This window comes from Sitophilus oryzae, unplaced genomic scaffold (genome assembly GCF_002938485.1).
Source record: "Sitophilus oryzae breed Bouriz unplaced genomic scaffold, Soryzae_2.0 scaffold_177_pilon_pilon, whole genome shotgun sequence".
In the NCBI taxonomy this organism is placed as follows: Eukaryota; Metazoa; Arthropoda; class Insecta; order Coleoptera; family Curculionidae; genus Sitophilus; species Sitophilus oryzae.
Window position 1 is genome coordinate 1,102,165 of NW_022146479.1, and position 16,633 is coordinate 1,118,797.

At 30.4% G+C, this 16,633-nt stretch overlaps 1 protein-coding gene across 2 annotated transcripts in view; it reads right to left on the reverse strand.

Moving 5' to 3' along the window:
- Positions 1-16,633, reverse strand: part of LOC115882531 (protein held out wings) — a 177,819-nt gene that overhangs the window by 1,554 nt on the left and 159,632 nt on the right. Inside the window, exons 6-8 of one of the 2 annotated variants that reach the window (XM_030900648.1) lie at positions 10,742-10,949; positions 9,103-9,224; positions 5,084-5,183 (exon numbers count right to left, since the gene is read on the reverse strand). In XM_030900648.1, the coding sequence (XP_030756508.1) occupies positions 5,101-5,183; positions 9,103-9,224; positions 10,742-10,949 (413 nt within the window). In that variant the 3' untranslated portion in view covers positions 5,084-5,100. Of the gene's footprint in view, positions 1-2,034; positions 5,184-9,102; positions 9,225-10,741; positions 10,950-16,633 lie in introns of those variants that run through there. The other variant, XM_030900647.1, reaches the window with a different exon arrangement.

Below are 16,633 nucleotides of genomic sequence, written 5' to 3' on the forward strand. Positions count from 1 at the left end.
AGAAAATTACACTCCGAATAAAATCATATATTATAAAATATATTATGTCATTTGATTTATTTGAAATTGTAACATGCGGTTCGTAACGACAATTTGAGTCGAAATACCAAATGTGTGGTACCAAATTATTCGTAAAAAAATGCTTTTTCCAAATATGCTGATGAGCCATCCTCGTTCCAATTGAAAAAATTGAGATATGATCAAAAATACGATTTGGGCATCTTTTAACCGGCCAGGACAAGACATAAAAATATTAGACAATCAAATCTATTGTTCCAAGTCTTCCCTTGATTAAAAATTAGTGTTTTCAACACAACCATGGCATTCTATATTGAATTTTAAAATTAAAATATAATCTTTTTAAGCGAGAATGTCAAAAGTTGACATATGTCATTCTATTTAGAGTGTCATTTTCTATCGAATAAATTAAAAAATACCGGGGATGCCATTTAAAAATCAAAAGTTGTAATAATTTCCGATGAAACAGGAAGTGACCGAAAACAATTGAATACGTCAATCGATCCTAATTTATGCCATATACTAATATAATAAACCAAATGTAGTTTTTTTATTTGAAAAAATAAAAAAAGTTATAGGGGTGAGCCACTTTTGAGACGCACCCGGTATATTAGAATATTTTTCTAGTAAAATTTTCTTTGTAATACAACTTTATACAGGGTGTCTTAAATCGTGTGTTTTAATTTTAATTTTCGTTATTTATTGTGCAGAAAATTAAAATTATTGTGAATATATAAACACATAAATATACAGAATATAGGTACCGTAGGAAATGACAACATTGCAAGGCTTCAAAACACCGTCAGGAAATTTCAGGAAAATGAACCTGCGGCACTAAAAAGTTTTCTTTTAAATTTCTAGGAAATGCTTAAAAATTATAAAATTATCAACAATTTTTTTGTGATATTAATAGAGTTATGTATTTTATTTTCAATTGTTTTACTTTTTTTTAGAAAATTTCCTTTATTAGTACAAGTTATGAAGATATAACTAAAATTATATTAAGATAAAACATAATAAAAGTTGTAAATAAGAAAAAAATGTTCCTAAAATTGATTCAAATGAAAAATGAATTAATCTTTCGATAATGTGCTTGTTGTACGATGTCTTAACTTAAAATATGCGTGTGTTAGTCACTTCAAAAGATTATTTGATGTTGTCGGAAGATGAGGATACAACTACATCCTACAAAATATTAATCGACTATGAACAGACCTAAAAATAACCAAGGTGAAGCAAAACATTTTTTTTTCATCTATAGTGCGTCTCTCAAAAAATTAATCAAGCTGTAATGTGTTATTTTTCAAGCTAAATGTATAATATAAAACCTTACTGATTGCTTTAGTTTGTCACAAAACACTATACTACCTGTAGATCTATATCAAAGAGGAGAAAAAATAGATAATAATTTTTTTAGCCTTATAAAAAAATATGAAATAAAATTGAATTTACATAATTATTTTTAATTTTAAGATATTTTTAATGAACAACATTTTAGAAAAAAATCTTATTTTTTCTCCATTTGATTTTCTAGTAAGGATATCCAAGATGATCCTAATGTTCATATGAGCGATATATGAAGATATAAATACATATCTGGAAAGAATTTTGGTAATGTCCATTCATGCTGTCTTGGTTATTCCTATTCCATTCACTCATAAGGAGGAAATTAAAAAAAAAACAGGTACTTGGCCATGTGTGGAATTAGATAGTTTTAAATAAATTAGTTGTATGTGTGTTAATATTGCAAAAATAGTTAATATTAAATTAATAAGTACTAGAATACGAGTTAGATACTAAGAAAATTTCAAGGTGATTATTCAATTTACTTAACGTCAATAGACAGCCATCACACAAAACCAGAATAGATGGCGTTAGTGCGGGAATACGACAGCTGTCTAATGACATTAAAGTCTGATTTCGAGTTAATTCGAGTGCCTTAATTTTCGAAAGTTGTGTTAAAGGTATAGAGTGATTAAAAAAACGCGTAGATTTATCGAAATAAAAAAGTCTAGCTGAGATTTTCGTATAAATATATTTTCCACATTGGCGCAAGTCAACAACATATACAAAAAATATAAGTAAAATCTAATAATGTAAACGACTTAAAAAACTAACTAGATCTAATAAAATAACGACGATTCTGTGAGAGTTTTTTAAAGAAGATCTTATTTTAAATATGTGATGTTAAAAGATATATAATATAATCTACGTGGATTAAAGAAATATCAAAATTGTTGGCACAAAAAATGTATATTAGAGAAGGACTAGATGGCACAGATAAATTTCAATACACAAAAATCTCTTTTGTGGCTTATAGTCTGAGCCTAAAACACAACATATTTTTTATTATATAAAACTATCGATAAAATTAAATAAAATAGTGGTACCTCGAAATCAAATGAAATTTTGAAGATATCTCTCTCTGATTCTTCGAACTTTAAATATACATACAACCAGACTTATATGGAATCACTCTTTATGTCTGACTAGACTTTTTGCAGAGGAAAAAATGTTATACTACTTTAAGATAAGACTTTGTTGTAAATAAACATGATAATAAGGAATAAACGACCGCTCTGATTTATTTTCTTGTGGATTTCATTCGATCAAAGAAAATAAAAAATGCCTTATTATGTTGGATTAACAGATGTACAGAAGGGAAGAATTATTGCTTTCACCGAACAAGGAACGTCCCAAAGGGACGTAGCAGAGATAGTAGGCGTTACCTAGGGTGTTGTATCGAAAACATATAAAAGGTACTTGGAACTAGGAACTCTCATGAACAGGCCCAGACAAAGTCATCAAAGAGTCAGAACTGAACAACAAGACCGCTTTGTGTGCCAGATTGCTAGAAGAAATCCCAATGTTTCTCATCAGAGCTACAAGGACAACTTCTGGCAGCTACAGGTTGAACGTTTCAGTTGAAACCATAAGAAAAAGGCTTCGTGATCGAGGGTTGTACAGTCGGAGGGAGTTACGGGTTCCACAGTTATCTCGGCAAAATAAAATTGACCATCTAAATTGGTGCCTTCAATAACATCAAAACTGGAAAATTGAGAATTGGCAAAATGTTCTTTTTTCGGATGAGACCAGAATTGCCCTAAGATTAGATGACCATCGAATTCGGGATCTCAGAGCTCCAGGAAGACGAGCGAAGCTCCAGGTTGCCAAATCTGTACCAAAATATAAAGGATCAATGTTCTGGGGAGGTATTATGCTGGAAGCAAAAACTCCATTGTTACCACTTCGGTCGGAGGTATGTTGATTTAGTGCACGAAACAATCGTTAGGCTTTGGAGAGCTGCAATTCGGGATAATGTTAACTTCATGCACGATGATGCACTTCCCCATACCAGCAGAGTGGCTAGAGAATGTCTTGAAACGGAAGGTGTTATAGTTTTGGACTGGCCTGCTTGTTCACCAGATCTAAACCCTATCGAACACTTGTGGGAACCAGCACAAAAGCCAGGAAATCTCGCACAGTTTATTGATACAGCATTAGCAGTATGGGAAAACATACCCCAAGACAACGTTAGATAATTTAATAAGAAGCATACCAGCGCGGATAGAAGCTTGCATAAGGGCTATTTTGTTTTTGCTTTTCATCCGATAAAAATTTAAATCTCATTTCGTTTCAGAAACCAAAACATACCATTGTGTTTATTTTGGGAACTGATTAATTTTTTTCCGTTGCTATATGGATTATTTTTCATTAAAAGTCTTTGGTACGGATTGAGTTTTATTAAACACAAAAGTTTCTTATGACTCAAAAATTATGATGATAGATGATTCCATATAAGTTTGCTTGTGTGGACACGAAAATCATCAATAAGAATAATAATTTAAAAATCCGAGGTACCACTGTGCATGTTTAATAAATTATATGTTATTTCAACGAAACTAACAAGTACGGTATTATTCAATAATTGTGACTAGATTTACGAAAAAATAATTCAATTCTATTAAATTTCCTATCCTATTATTGTAGTCGCCTGTTTTTAATGGTTATGGTTACTTTCTATAGTAGATTATAAGATGTGTATCATAACTTTTCAGATTGTGACTCTCACAGAACCATTTCTAAACATACCTTAAATTTGAGAGAAGTGCAACTAACAGAAAATTTTCTAGTAAACTAGTAATTGAATAAAACGTCCTTAAGTTCTATGAACTGTTAGGGACGTCAGAAGAAATGCTACACGTAAGATATTGTTCTTTATATGAACAAGAAGGATCTTCGCAAACCTTACTAACTGGGTATAATAAAAAGATAATGTACATAAAATACAGTAGGTAGAAAATGATGTAAATATACTTTTTCTTTATTTTTGGACTAGTATCACACCGGGTGTGATTATGAGGTACTCGAGTTAGTTCCTATTTGGGAGGTTATTAAACGTATTTATAACCTCCCTCACTATACACAGGGGGTTTATATTTAAATAAATACAATATTTAATAAATAATAATCAACATTATATATCATATAATATTAATTATGATACGAATTCAGTGGTCTTGGTAAATAATACCCCGTACAAAATCCTACACTATCGACTGTAGATTTCAAAAGCTAAACGTATTTATGTTTAGTATTTAAAAACTAGATCATATAATAATTATTGGTAACTCTTACGTACTGAAAATGTATTATATGTAAAATATATTACTTAGAGACGAGAAATCCTTCTTGTTCATGGAAATAATAAATTATAACTATTGTGTCGTTTATAACGGTTAACACACAAAAAAGAGATGATTTATCTTGAAACGATAACCCGTTGAAAATACTGTTTGTCAATAATTGAATAATAGAGAGAATTTCATATAAACGTAAACCCCTAGAAAGAAACAACCTGGAACGGTCGGCAACGTCGCAAAAAACAAAATATCATCGACCAGTACAAGTCTGTCACGTTATAGTCTACAATAAGACAATCTTTTAGTAACTAAACTACATAAAAGAACTAAACTTATCGTAAAATATATCGATACATGACAGACTCCTCCCTATAGATTCCGGAAAAAACCTATAATAAATACGTGTAAAGAAACCAACTAACCTTCTCGCAGAGCCACTCTAAGAGAGTGCTCCCGCCCTCTGGTAGGGGTGCTCTCTAATTTGTCCAAGATGGCGACGTTGCTTAGCAACCGCCGACGCACCTGCGCATACAAAACGGTTATGACCTTGAGATTCATGGCAGGGAGGGGCTTAGCCTCACCACTCTCGCCGATTAAGTGGGGGGAGCGTCAAAATTTGCTAGAGAGGGGGGAATTGAATCAAGTAAGAATATTATAAACTTCAGATTTCAGTTAAAGAAGGTTTCAGCGAATATATTTTGTCTTATATTTCTTTTATAGAGATATTGACTAAAATTTCTACTACTAATTAAAGTAGTATAGTAAGATTCATGAAATAAGAATAAAAAAAGTATTTTTTTGTGTCATCTTTTCTATAACAGAAGATTTCTTTTTGAAATCTTTATATACACTCTCAAATATGGCACTAGTAATATCCACACCTAAAAATAGCAAATTTTGACAGTCCCCTAACTAGATAAAAGTGAAAAAATAAAAAAACACAATATAATATATACAATATCCTAAAATACTACACTGTAGCTACACTCTAAAGTGACTTATAAACAATTAAAGCATTTTAAAAGTATTTTAAAACTACATCAGCAATTTTTTCCAAAGTATATGTACACAAAATAACGTTTGACAATTTAAAAAAAAACTTTTTTGATCTCCTGTTTAAATGCAGTTTTTATAAATAAAAATATCTAGTCTCTAATATGTGAATAAAGTGTACGAAGTACGAGACTAATAATACAGGGTGTCTGTTAAATAAGTGTAAGTATTTTAAGAGGTAGTAGATCTGGACAAAAGAAACATTCTTTTCTATTTAGCATTTTTAAAATAAATTGAATATAACTAATTTTGAAATGATACCTATCTTAATATATAACGATTCTAAACTAATTCGGTGTTTTTTTATGAAAAAATGTAAATAAACAAAGCCATCTTGTTTTGAATGACGCAAATTAATTTTTACATTTTGAGAACCGCCGAAATTTTTATTATTAATCGTTTTTTTTTTCAAATTAACATTTTGAGAACCGCCGAATATGCTTGAAAATATGGCGATAATAGTACAAAGCAATGTTGCCAATGTTAAGAAATACAATGCACCGCGTTAAGAAATTTCAGGAGAATGATTCTGCGCCACTAAAAAGTTTATTTAAAATTTTGCGGCAAATTTAAAATTTTCAACATTTTTTTTGTCACAATAAAACTTATGGGAACGTGTTTGTTGTCAAAATCTACTACCAGATAAAATACTTACTTATTTACACGAGACACCCTATATATTCGTGTAATATTTATTAAAATCTAAAACAACCTAACTTAAGTCCTTTATAATAAAATGTACGCGTTTGAAAATTTCTAAGAAATTTCTTTTGTTTATAGCACCAATACTTTCAGCTTTTTTAACACTTTTCAAGTGCTGAATATGTAAAAATAAATTGTTTAAAACAAATTAAAGAAAAACCTGACTAAAAGAAGTAAAATTGACCAGATTTCGTACGTAAGAGAGTAGAAAATATATAAAGCTTATTTTTATATGTTTTTTTTAACTTAAGTAACTAAAAAAAATTAAATATGGAGGTTTTCAATGTCATCTGAGTTTAGTACGGAATAAACAACAAATTCCATTTCCTTTTGTTGTAAATCTAAATTTAAATTTGCAAAGGTTTTGGTCACGGTTAAATTCATGCCCCAATTGCTAGGTCATGTTTATTTCTTTCCATTTCCGCAAATAAAATTTTACAAAAGCTGCATAATTTTTTTATCTCCTACAATAGAAAATGCATACTTCTTAGCTGACTCGAAAACCCTATTAATTAAAATAAATAATATATGACTTGCGTATAACTTTCTCTCTCTCTATAATATACATAGATATAATATATAAAAAAAGTGTAAAATAAAAAATTTAAATAAAAATAATGATCTTGAAGATATCGGAAAAAATATTATATAGTACACACATAAACGATTGTAACCTGAACGGTCAAAAATTATCACAGAAATATAATAATCATAATAATAATAAAAAAATTGTAATATAATTCTGACTAAGCAATATGCGGACGCCCCTGAGGTCTCAAAGAGCGGTACAACAGAACCAATTCTACTTGACCTAACTTTTTTATTACTATCCTTTTTAAAGAACTTAATAAGAGATAAAGGCTCGGATAAAGAATCGTATTGACCTCACCGTGGGCGTCCCGATTAAAAAAAATATACCCTAAACCTATTAACAAGTCGTACGAAAACGGAAGATTATGCGTGACACAGTGCCGTACCGGTAAAGGGAAAGACTAAAAATAATAAAATAGGTATTTATACGACTAATATGATAAATAGATCGTTCCCTTTAGGTACTTTACTCCCCAATTTTCGGTGTGCAGTAAGGTTGTGTCATAATTATGGGGTGGCGCTCCCCTGGTGACGAGACGACAGTGGCTTACGCTGGTTAAACATTAAATCGTAAAAGATTTTTAATTTGATGTTAATTTAGATTTGACTTTCACAGTTAAAAAACTTTGATCTCATATATTGTATATACAATGTATGTAAAACATTATATAACCCAGACAATGACTAAAGAATACAATGTCAAGTAACGCCCATATACTGGCTGCAGCAGAATTTGTGATGTTATATAGACGCCATTTTTTTGGCTGTAACGAAGGAGTCATCAGTTGGTCATTAGCGACAATTTTAGCGATGTTTACTAGGTAAATAATAAACTATATAGGCTAGGATAGGCAAATAAACAGTCCACTCCAGTTTTTTAGTGTTTTGTTATTGAATTCGATAATTATTATTTTTCTAATATTCTATGTATTTGTTTTCTACCTTTTGTTAACATTTTAAAACGTTTTTTTCGTAATTAATTAGTATGATACCACCATAAACACCATAGGCGTAGTCAAAACATTTATTAAAAATATAAATATTTCTTCAAGCAGCCATGTTAAGAAAAATATGTGCTACGGCACTGTTTGGAGGTATGGTAACGATTTGGTCTCGGGTGTTATGTGTCCTTGTATTCTTTAGTCATTGAACCCAGAACTACAATAATAAATAATTGTTTAATTTATAAAGATATAATTAATTACCTAATCTTAGATCAAGAGATTTTTATTTATTTTTAATTTTAAGACTATGTTTATTTTTTAACACATCTGTAATACCTTTTGAACAATCATCTTTTAAAATAATTACTTTTCTTTATTACAGAAAGTTCGAAAAATGCACACGATACAATGTGTAAATTGTATATCTATATATAAGGTGAGTCTTAAATAACTGCAAATATTTTCAGGACTGGTATATCTTGATAAAAGAAACATATTTTCTCTTTACCATTTTTCAAATAAGTCCAAAATAACCGAGTTATTTAAGTTTAAAATTTAAAAAGTTGAAAAAAAGTCGAAAATTTAAAAAAAATTGTTTTTTTTTGGAAAAATTTTGAGAGCCACCGGCTTTTTTCTGTATTTGCATCCCTTTTAGTGCTGTAACCATAGAGTAAAGCCGTAACTATGGTAATATCTGAGATTAAGGAATTATACCGTGGGAAAATTTGCGGTGAACAGGCAGTTCTAAAAAGTTTTCGAAAAATATACAGGGAAATTTAAAAGAAAATGCACGATTTTCAACATCTTTTTTTTGCGAAAAGAACCTCATAGACGTGTTCCTGTGGTCGAACTATACCACCCCTGAAAATATTTGCACTTATTTAAGACTCACCCTGTATAAGTATGTATATAAATGTCAAAAAATTCTGTTGAAGTATTTACTAGGGTTCAGAACCGGGAAATCCCGGTCTCAGAACATTTTCCAGACGTAAGCCAGTGGCGTACGCGAAATTTAACATACATTTTAACGTATGTTTTTATACGTTTGTCGGCTCTAGGTCACCTGTTGACGTAGAAATAGTAGACGGGAGCGCCAGCGCGTGGGATACACGTAAAAATTGGGGACGCGAGTCAACGGGCGAACAACCCACCCGAATGGTCGGCAGTGGCGTACTCGGTGAGCAGCGGACTGGCGGCCAGCGCCGTGTAATTCGTGTAGTCGGCGTAGGGGGCGTAGATCAGTCCGTGGGGATCACCGGGGGACAACAGTGACCTGGAATCGAAATAATATGAACTTAAATGACAATTATAATTGTTTTTTTAATTAGTTTGAAATTTTCAAAAAACCACTGAATAAAAAGACTAAGGAAGGTGCATTACAATTAAAAATTTGTCTACAGGGTGTTTCAAAAAACATGTGCCATCTCTCGGGAGATTCCTCGCGTAAAAATAGGATTTATTTTTCATATCAACAACATAAGTCCGATTTTGCTTTGTTGCGTAGCTACAGGGTGTTAAAGTCTTAATATTTTTTCGATTTATTATAATTTTCTTCCAAGTACTTTATGAAATTTTTTGGGTCAAAGTTACTATAAATGCGACATATTTTAAAGCTAAAAAAGTGTTGACATATTCACCAGCGACGTGCATATGGGTTATCAATGGAATATTTATCTAAAAAAGCATGTACGCCACTGACTTTTGTTTTCTCTTGATAGCGAAAGAGTGTAAGTAGTTTAATGCCGATTAAAAGTTGTCTCTCGATATTTTGTCGATTTCGGCCTCCTGGATGAGATAAACGCAATTTTATTAATTTGCCTTGATCCAAGTTTAATAGCAATCTTAAAAAAAATAATCATATGTAATTATATATTTAATCAAAGTACTCATTGATTTCTCATCAAGAAATATGAAAAATGTTTCTATAAACATGGGTATGGAAATACATAATTTTAGAGTTACAGGATGTTAAAACTTTTTAAAATTCGTTTTTTTAAATTATTTTGAATACCATTATTTTTTTATTTGAAATTGCTGTAGGTTGAGTTAATAGTAGTAATAACTAATAGTAATAATATTTAATAATAAATTAGGTAAAATATTTAATTTATTAATTTTATTTTTATTTTAATTTTATTAATTGATTAATAATATTGCGTTTATCTCATTAAGGAGGTCGAATTCGACATAACACCAAGATATAACTTTTAATTGGCAATAAACGGTCTACACAATTTTGATATCAAAAGAAAAAAGTCAGTGGCGCACATGTTTTTTTTTTGAAAAATATTCCAGTGATAACCTATATGCACGTCCCTGATGAATATGCCGACACTTTTTTAGCAATAAAATATATAGCAGCTATAGTAACTTTTACCCTTAAAATTTCATTCGAATGGCTAGAAGTACTTGGAAGAAAATTATAATAAATTGAAAAAATATCAAGACTTTAACACCCTGTAGCTACGAAACAAAGCAGAATCGGACCTATGTTAATATAAAAAATAAATCTTATTTTTAAGTGAGGAATCTCCCCACGAGAGATGGCATATGTATTTTGAAACGCCCTGTATAAAGGTACGTCTATAGTGCACCGGCTTTCCGGTGGCCGACTTATTTCGCAGCAGATCTTATTGCTTTGTGAATTGAAACTAGTAGCTGCCATTAACAACCGCTTGCAGTCATTAACAACCGCTTGCAGTCAAAATCGGGAATGTCAATTTGGTGAACGAGCTGCTAGTCATTTTATTAACCGTGTTTTTCATCCATTCCCAAACTATATCTACTCACCCTGGTGGCGCAGATCCGTTGAGTATGCTAGCTGCTGTCGTGGGCACCGACATCCTGGGACTTAGGATAAGTGGTGCTCCGAGGGGAGTGGCGGGGGCTCTCAAAGTGGTAGGCAACCCGGGTATGGCCGGCGAGAGGAGGCGCTGAGTTTCCGCAGCGGCCACCACCCGCCGCCATTCTTCGTCGCAGGCTGCAAGAGAGGATAGATCTGGGTCAGTAGTGACTGAACTTAGGACAAGGTTGGCCGGAAATAATGATGGTACTACTCTTAGATCTTATAACCTACGTAGGCAAGTAATGGCTGGTTCATACTTCTAAACTCTAACATTAACATTAACAGTCCTAATCTTAAGAATATGAATCAACGTAAACGAATGTCAACGTTCATGCTTGAAAAAATATCGTCATCTTAAAATTAGCCTTAAACAAGAACTACCTACACAACAACTACCTATACATATCTACAACTTTTTGTAGGTATGTATATCTATAATTTTTCCAAATTTTAAAATGATATTGTCGTAGTTTCAGGATCTTCATAAAAACAGAAAAAGGTTGTTAAATAAATATCTCCGTTTACACCAAAAGCATTTAGGAATTATATACCGGGTGTGTCTCAAAAGTGACCCACCCCTATAACTTTTTTATTTTTTCAGTTAAAAAAAAACGAGGTTTGGTATGTTAGTATATGATATAAATTAGGATTGATTTGACGTATTCAATTGTTTTCCGTCACTTCCTGTTTCACCGGAAATGACTACTACTTTTGATTTTTAAATGGCACCTTCGGTATTTTTTTACTTAATTCGATTGAAAATAACACTCTGAATAGAATGATATATCATGTCAACTTTTGACATTTTCGCATATGGTTTATTTGAAAGTATGGTTTATTAGAAAATTTGACTTGAAATACCTACCAAGTGGTATCAAATTATTCGTAAAAAATGCTTTTTCCAAATAGCATATTTAGCATTATATTATTATTATTAGCAAATACCGATGAGCCACCCTCGTTCCGTTTGAAAAAATTGAGATACGATTAAAAATACGATTTGGACATTTTCTAACTGGTCAGGATAAGACACTAAAAACATTAGACGATCCAATCTACTTTTCCAAGGCTCCTTGATTAAGAATTAGTGTTTTTAACATAGCCATGGTACTCTAGATTGAAATTTAAAATATAATTTTTTATTAAGCGAGAATGTCAAAAGTTGGCATATGATATGTCATTCTATTCAGAATGCCATTTTCTATCGAATAAAGTAAAAAAAACGAGGGTGCCATTTAAAAATCAAAAGTTGTAGTCATTTCCGGTGAAACAAGAAGTGACCAAAAACAATTGAATACGTCAATCAGTCCTGATTTATGTCATATACTAACGTACCAAGTCTCGTTATTGTATCTGAAAAAATAAAATAGTTATACAGGGTGAGTCTTAAATCAGTGCAAATATTTTTATGGGTAGTATATTTCGACCCCAGAAACACTATTATGAGTTTTTTGGCGAAAAAAAAATTTGAAAATTTGGAACTTTTTGAAAAAAAATTTGGAAATTTTTTTAGTTAAAAAACATAATTTGTTGGTAATATGGCATCATAGGTAGTAGATTAAATTTACAAGAAAGAAAATCCAGAAAAGATCCAGTTGTTCTCAAAATTTTAGCACAAAATCATTTTTTTTTTGGAAATTTTCAAAGTAAAATATCTCGGTTATTTTGGACTTGTTTGAAAAACGGTGAAGGAAAAATATGTTTCTTTTATATATCTACCAGCCTTAAAAATAATTGCACTTATTTAACACTCACCCTGTAGAGACTTCCGTCTAATTATATTAGTTGCCCGAGTCTGATGCAATATGACTCATACATTAGTCTGTTATACAATAATGTATAATGTTTATTAAAAACGGCTCATATATATATGGGTATACATGTATACATACTAAATTTTGTTCTTAAAATGCTTTAGATTTGTTTACGCACCATAAAACCTGATTAACAAGTTGGTAAATTTTTATATAATAAATCACTCCAAAATAACCTGAAATATGACTCTCCTAACGGTGCTTTTCAAGATAGATATTGTTTATTTTGTTTTCATAAAAGCGACATCACCTAGAAACGTGCTACCTTAAAACAATATTATAATTCTAGAAAACAGTTTAACAATGGGTATATATAATATATGGTATAAAAAAATATAAAAACGATGTTAAAAAGATTTTAAATACGTTCAGATACACCATCATGGCTTCGAAGCATTTCCACTCCTTACTGTATACTGTACAAAATGAAGATTTGGTTTGGTTGTTAAAAACTTATTTATTAAAAAGGTTTATTTACGAAAATCGTATATTATTATTCTATAATGAGCTGTAGTATTTCATTAAATTATATATATTTTTTGCCACACCAATTTTTATAGAAAAATTTATAAATTTTTATCTGCTGATATATGCTTTTCCTTTTAAGATCCTCAAACTAAAGCGAATAATGTTCTCAAATCTGGAAAAAGAATTATAAGGATTAAGGATTATTATTAATTAAAGGACAAATCAAACTGTAAATGAATAAACAGTTTATTCACATTTTTCTTGTACCTAAAATAATAATAATAATAAATGGCCTTTATTTATTTATGTTACAAAGGTTTAGGTCAAAACAAATCGATGCAAGTATATGGTTTGGTTTGATGATAGGCTATCATTTATGTCTATGGATCGAACTAATTTGATAAATTTCCAGATGTAAAACCTCTTTAGTTATTGAGAATTATGTTATAATCCCGTCCTCATTTTAATCAAATTTGTAATATTAGTTTAGGAATGTCCCATCTCTAATAAAAACCTTCATACCTTTGAGGTCATAAACGACCCTACAATATAATTCTAATTGATAACTTTAACTATTACTGTTGGGAATTTTGATCATAAATTTATATAGCTTTCGCAGACGTCTGTCTATCTGAACAATGTAAGTTTAGGGCAGTGTCGTCCACTGCTCTGAATATTAGATTAAGGATATATAAATTGTACTGTACGCCTCTGGCATTTCTGTAGCTTAGATATTATTTAAGGAACTGCAAGACAGGCCCTCACATCTCTTTGCTAAAACCCTGTTTCAGTCACATACTTCTTTTGCTCAACACTCTTTTACTTTTGCTCTTCAACTCTCTTTTTACTCTTCAACACGTTATTATTTTTCACAGTTTCCCTCAGAGTAACTATTGTAATTAGTTTATCATAATTAAAGTTAAGTTATATTAAAAAACAACAGTGTACATTAATTCCACACCCGAAAAGACCCTCAACAAGTTGGCCCTTCTGAAGAGGACCACAACAAAAATTGGCGCTGCGGACAGGACGGGATAGTACGGGACAAAAGGATTCTCAAGGAGGAAAAACAGGAAACTGGTCCAGGAGAATACCGTTGGTAAGTGGAATTTGTATATCTTGTTTAGATTTTGTATCAAACGTTTTATATAACTTACTAGTATTTTTTTTAACTCCGTTAAAAAGTACTTTACTAAATTTTATTAATCATTTTTTAACTAAATTTATTAACAAAATTCATCATGAATACCAATTCAAATATCGATTCACTATCGTTAGATTTCATATGTAGGTTGATTCCTTTCGGATTTAGCGGTGATAGAAACGAATTAGGACAATTTTTGGCAAATTGTAATAGTGCTAATGAGTTAGCCAGTGAAAATCAAAAATTACCTCTATTATATTTTATATTATCAAGAATATCAGGTACAGCAAAAGAGCAACTAACATCACAAAGCTTCGAATCTTGGGAAAATTTACGACAAAAGTTAAAAGATTTATATAGAGAGAGAAAACATTATGTCCAATTAATAGAAGAACTAAATAACTGTAGACAAAATTTTAATGAATCCGTAGACGATTTCTTTCAACGTTTAGAAGTTTTATACCATCGTACGATTTCTTCTGCTCAGCAGAGTTGTCGAAACGATGCCGAATTACCGGGTAAAATTCAAACAATACGCGAATTAACTTTAAACAGATTCATTTACCATTCTAAACCAGAAATTTCACAAATGTTAAGATATAAAGGATTTAATTGCATTAAGGAGGCTCATAATGCTGCCCTCTGTGAAGAAAGGATATTAAATATGTTAAAAACTAATAAAAGCAACCAATACTGTAAAATATGTCGTAACAATTCGCATTCTACAAATAATTGTCGTAAAAATTATACGCAATCTAATGGAAATTACCGAGTTCATGTTAACAATTCTAATAAATCTAATAATCATAACTTTAATCATACATTTAATCAACCTTCTTCAAATAGTCAACATAATAATATTAAACAATGCAAATATTGTAAAAAGTACGGACATACAATAGATGAATGTAGGAAATTGCAATATAAAAATTCTTACAATGTATTTAACAAAAACAAAAATCCTAATGATATACAAAATAAAAATTTTAACAGGGTATCGAATCAGAATATACCTAATCAAATACCAAATGAAGTATCAAATATTCATTCATTCACAGATACTCAATCAAACTTAAAAATTCTCAGTGACGATAATAACTCTATATTTTTAGAACTTAAGTCTCATTTTTCTAATAATAAAGATAAAACATTTCGATTTTTATTAGATACAGGTGCTAGTGTATCTTTAATCAAATTAGATAAGTTAAATCCAGAAATTACTAAATTTTTTCCTAGCGAGAAATTAACCTTACACGGTTTAAGTACAGATTCTCCTGTATTAACGGCGGGTAGTACTATAATTCCATTTAATATTAGGAATCATACATTGAAAATAAAGTTCCATATTCTTAATCAGAAAACAAACGTCCCTTATGACGGTCTGATCGGATACGACTTTATTAAATCACAAAACGCCCAAATTGATTTAAAAAAGTATTTATTTTCTCTTGACTCGCTACCTTTTCCGCTACATCTAAAAATGAATATTAATAATGCTAAAACTCTTAACATCTTTACTAATTCATCAGATTTATTTAGTAGAAATAAATTATTAAATCAAAACCTTAGACTAGAATATTTAAATATTGAGGAAAAAGGACATATTTTAAATTTATGTACGGAATATAATGATATTTTTCACCTACCTGGCGATAAATTAACTTGTACTCAAACTATGAAACACGAAATTAATTTAAGTAATCAAAAACCAATATCCGTTCAAACTTATAGATATCCGAAAAAACAAGATGTATCTGGACAACAAAACAATCAGATTGTCTATAAACAAGGCAGAATAAATTCTAATGTAAATGCTTTATCACGAAATATCAACATTAATATAATATCAAAAGACGACGATTATCAAAATTTTATTAAATACCATTATCAAACCTCAGAAATTACCCCGAAACTTGATATTAAAAACTCAAATTTATTCGATAATTTACCTGCTGCTATTTATTTTTCTTCAGATCTGGAAGGAAAAGAATCCACCAGCCAAAAGGCTTTCGAAAAATTAGCGATTGATATAGTTGGTCCATTACCCATTACCGAGAATGAAAACAGATTTATAACTCAAACTAAAGAAAATATAAATAAATTAAAGCTTAAATCAAAAGAATATTACGATCAAAAAATTAACTATACGACTATTTATAAACCTAATGACCTAGTATATATATTAAATAAACAAGTTTCTCCAGGCTTAAGCAAAAAATTATCCCCTAATTTTAAAGGCCCGTATAGAATAACAAAAGTACTTAATGAAAAAAATGTTCAAATTGAAATTGGGAAAAGACATATTATTTATCATACTAACATGATAAAACCCTTTGTTTCAGATTAAAATGTTCGCCTTATTTTTATACCTTATTGTACTTTTTCCATTACCCTCTAACTTATCTACCTGG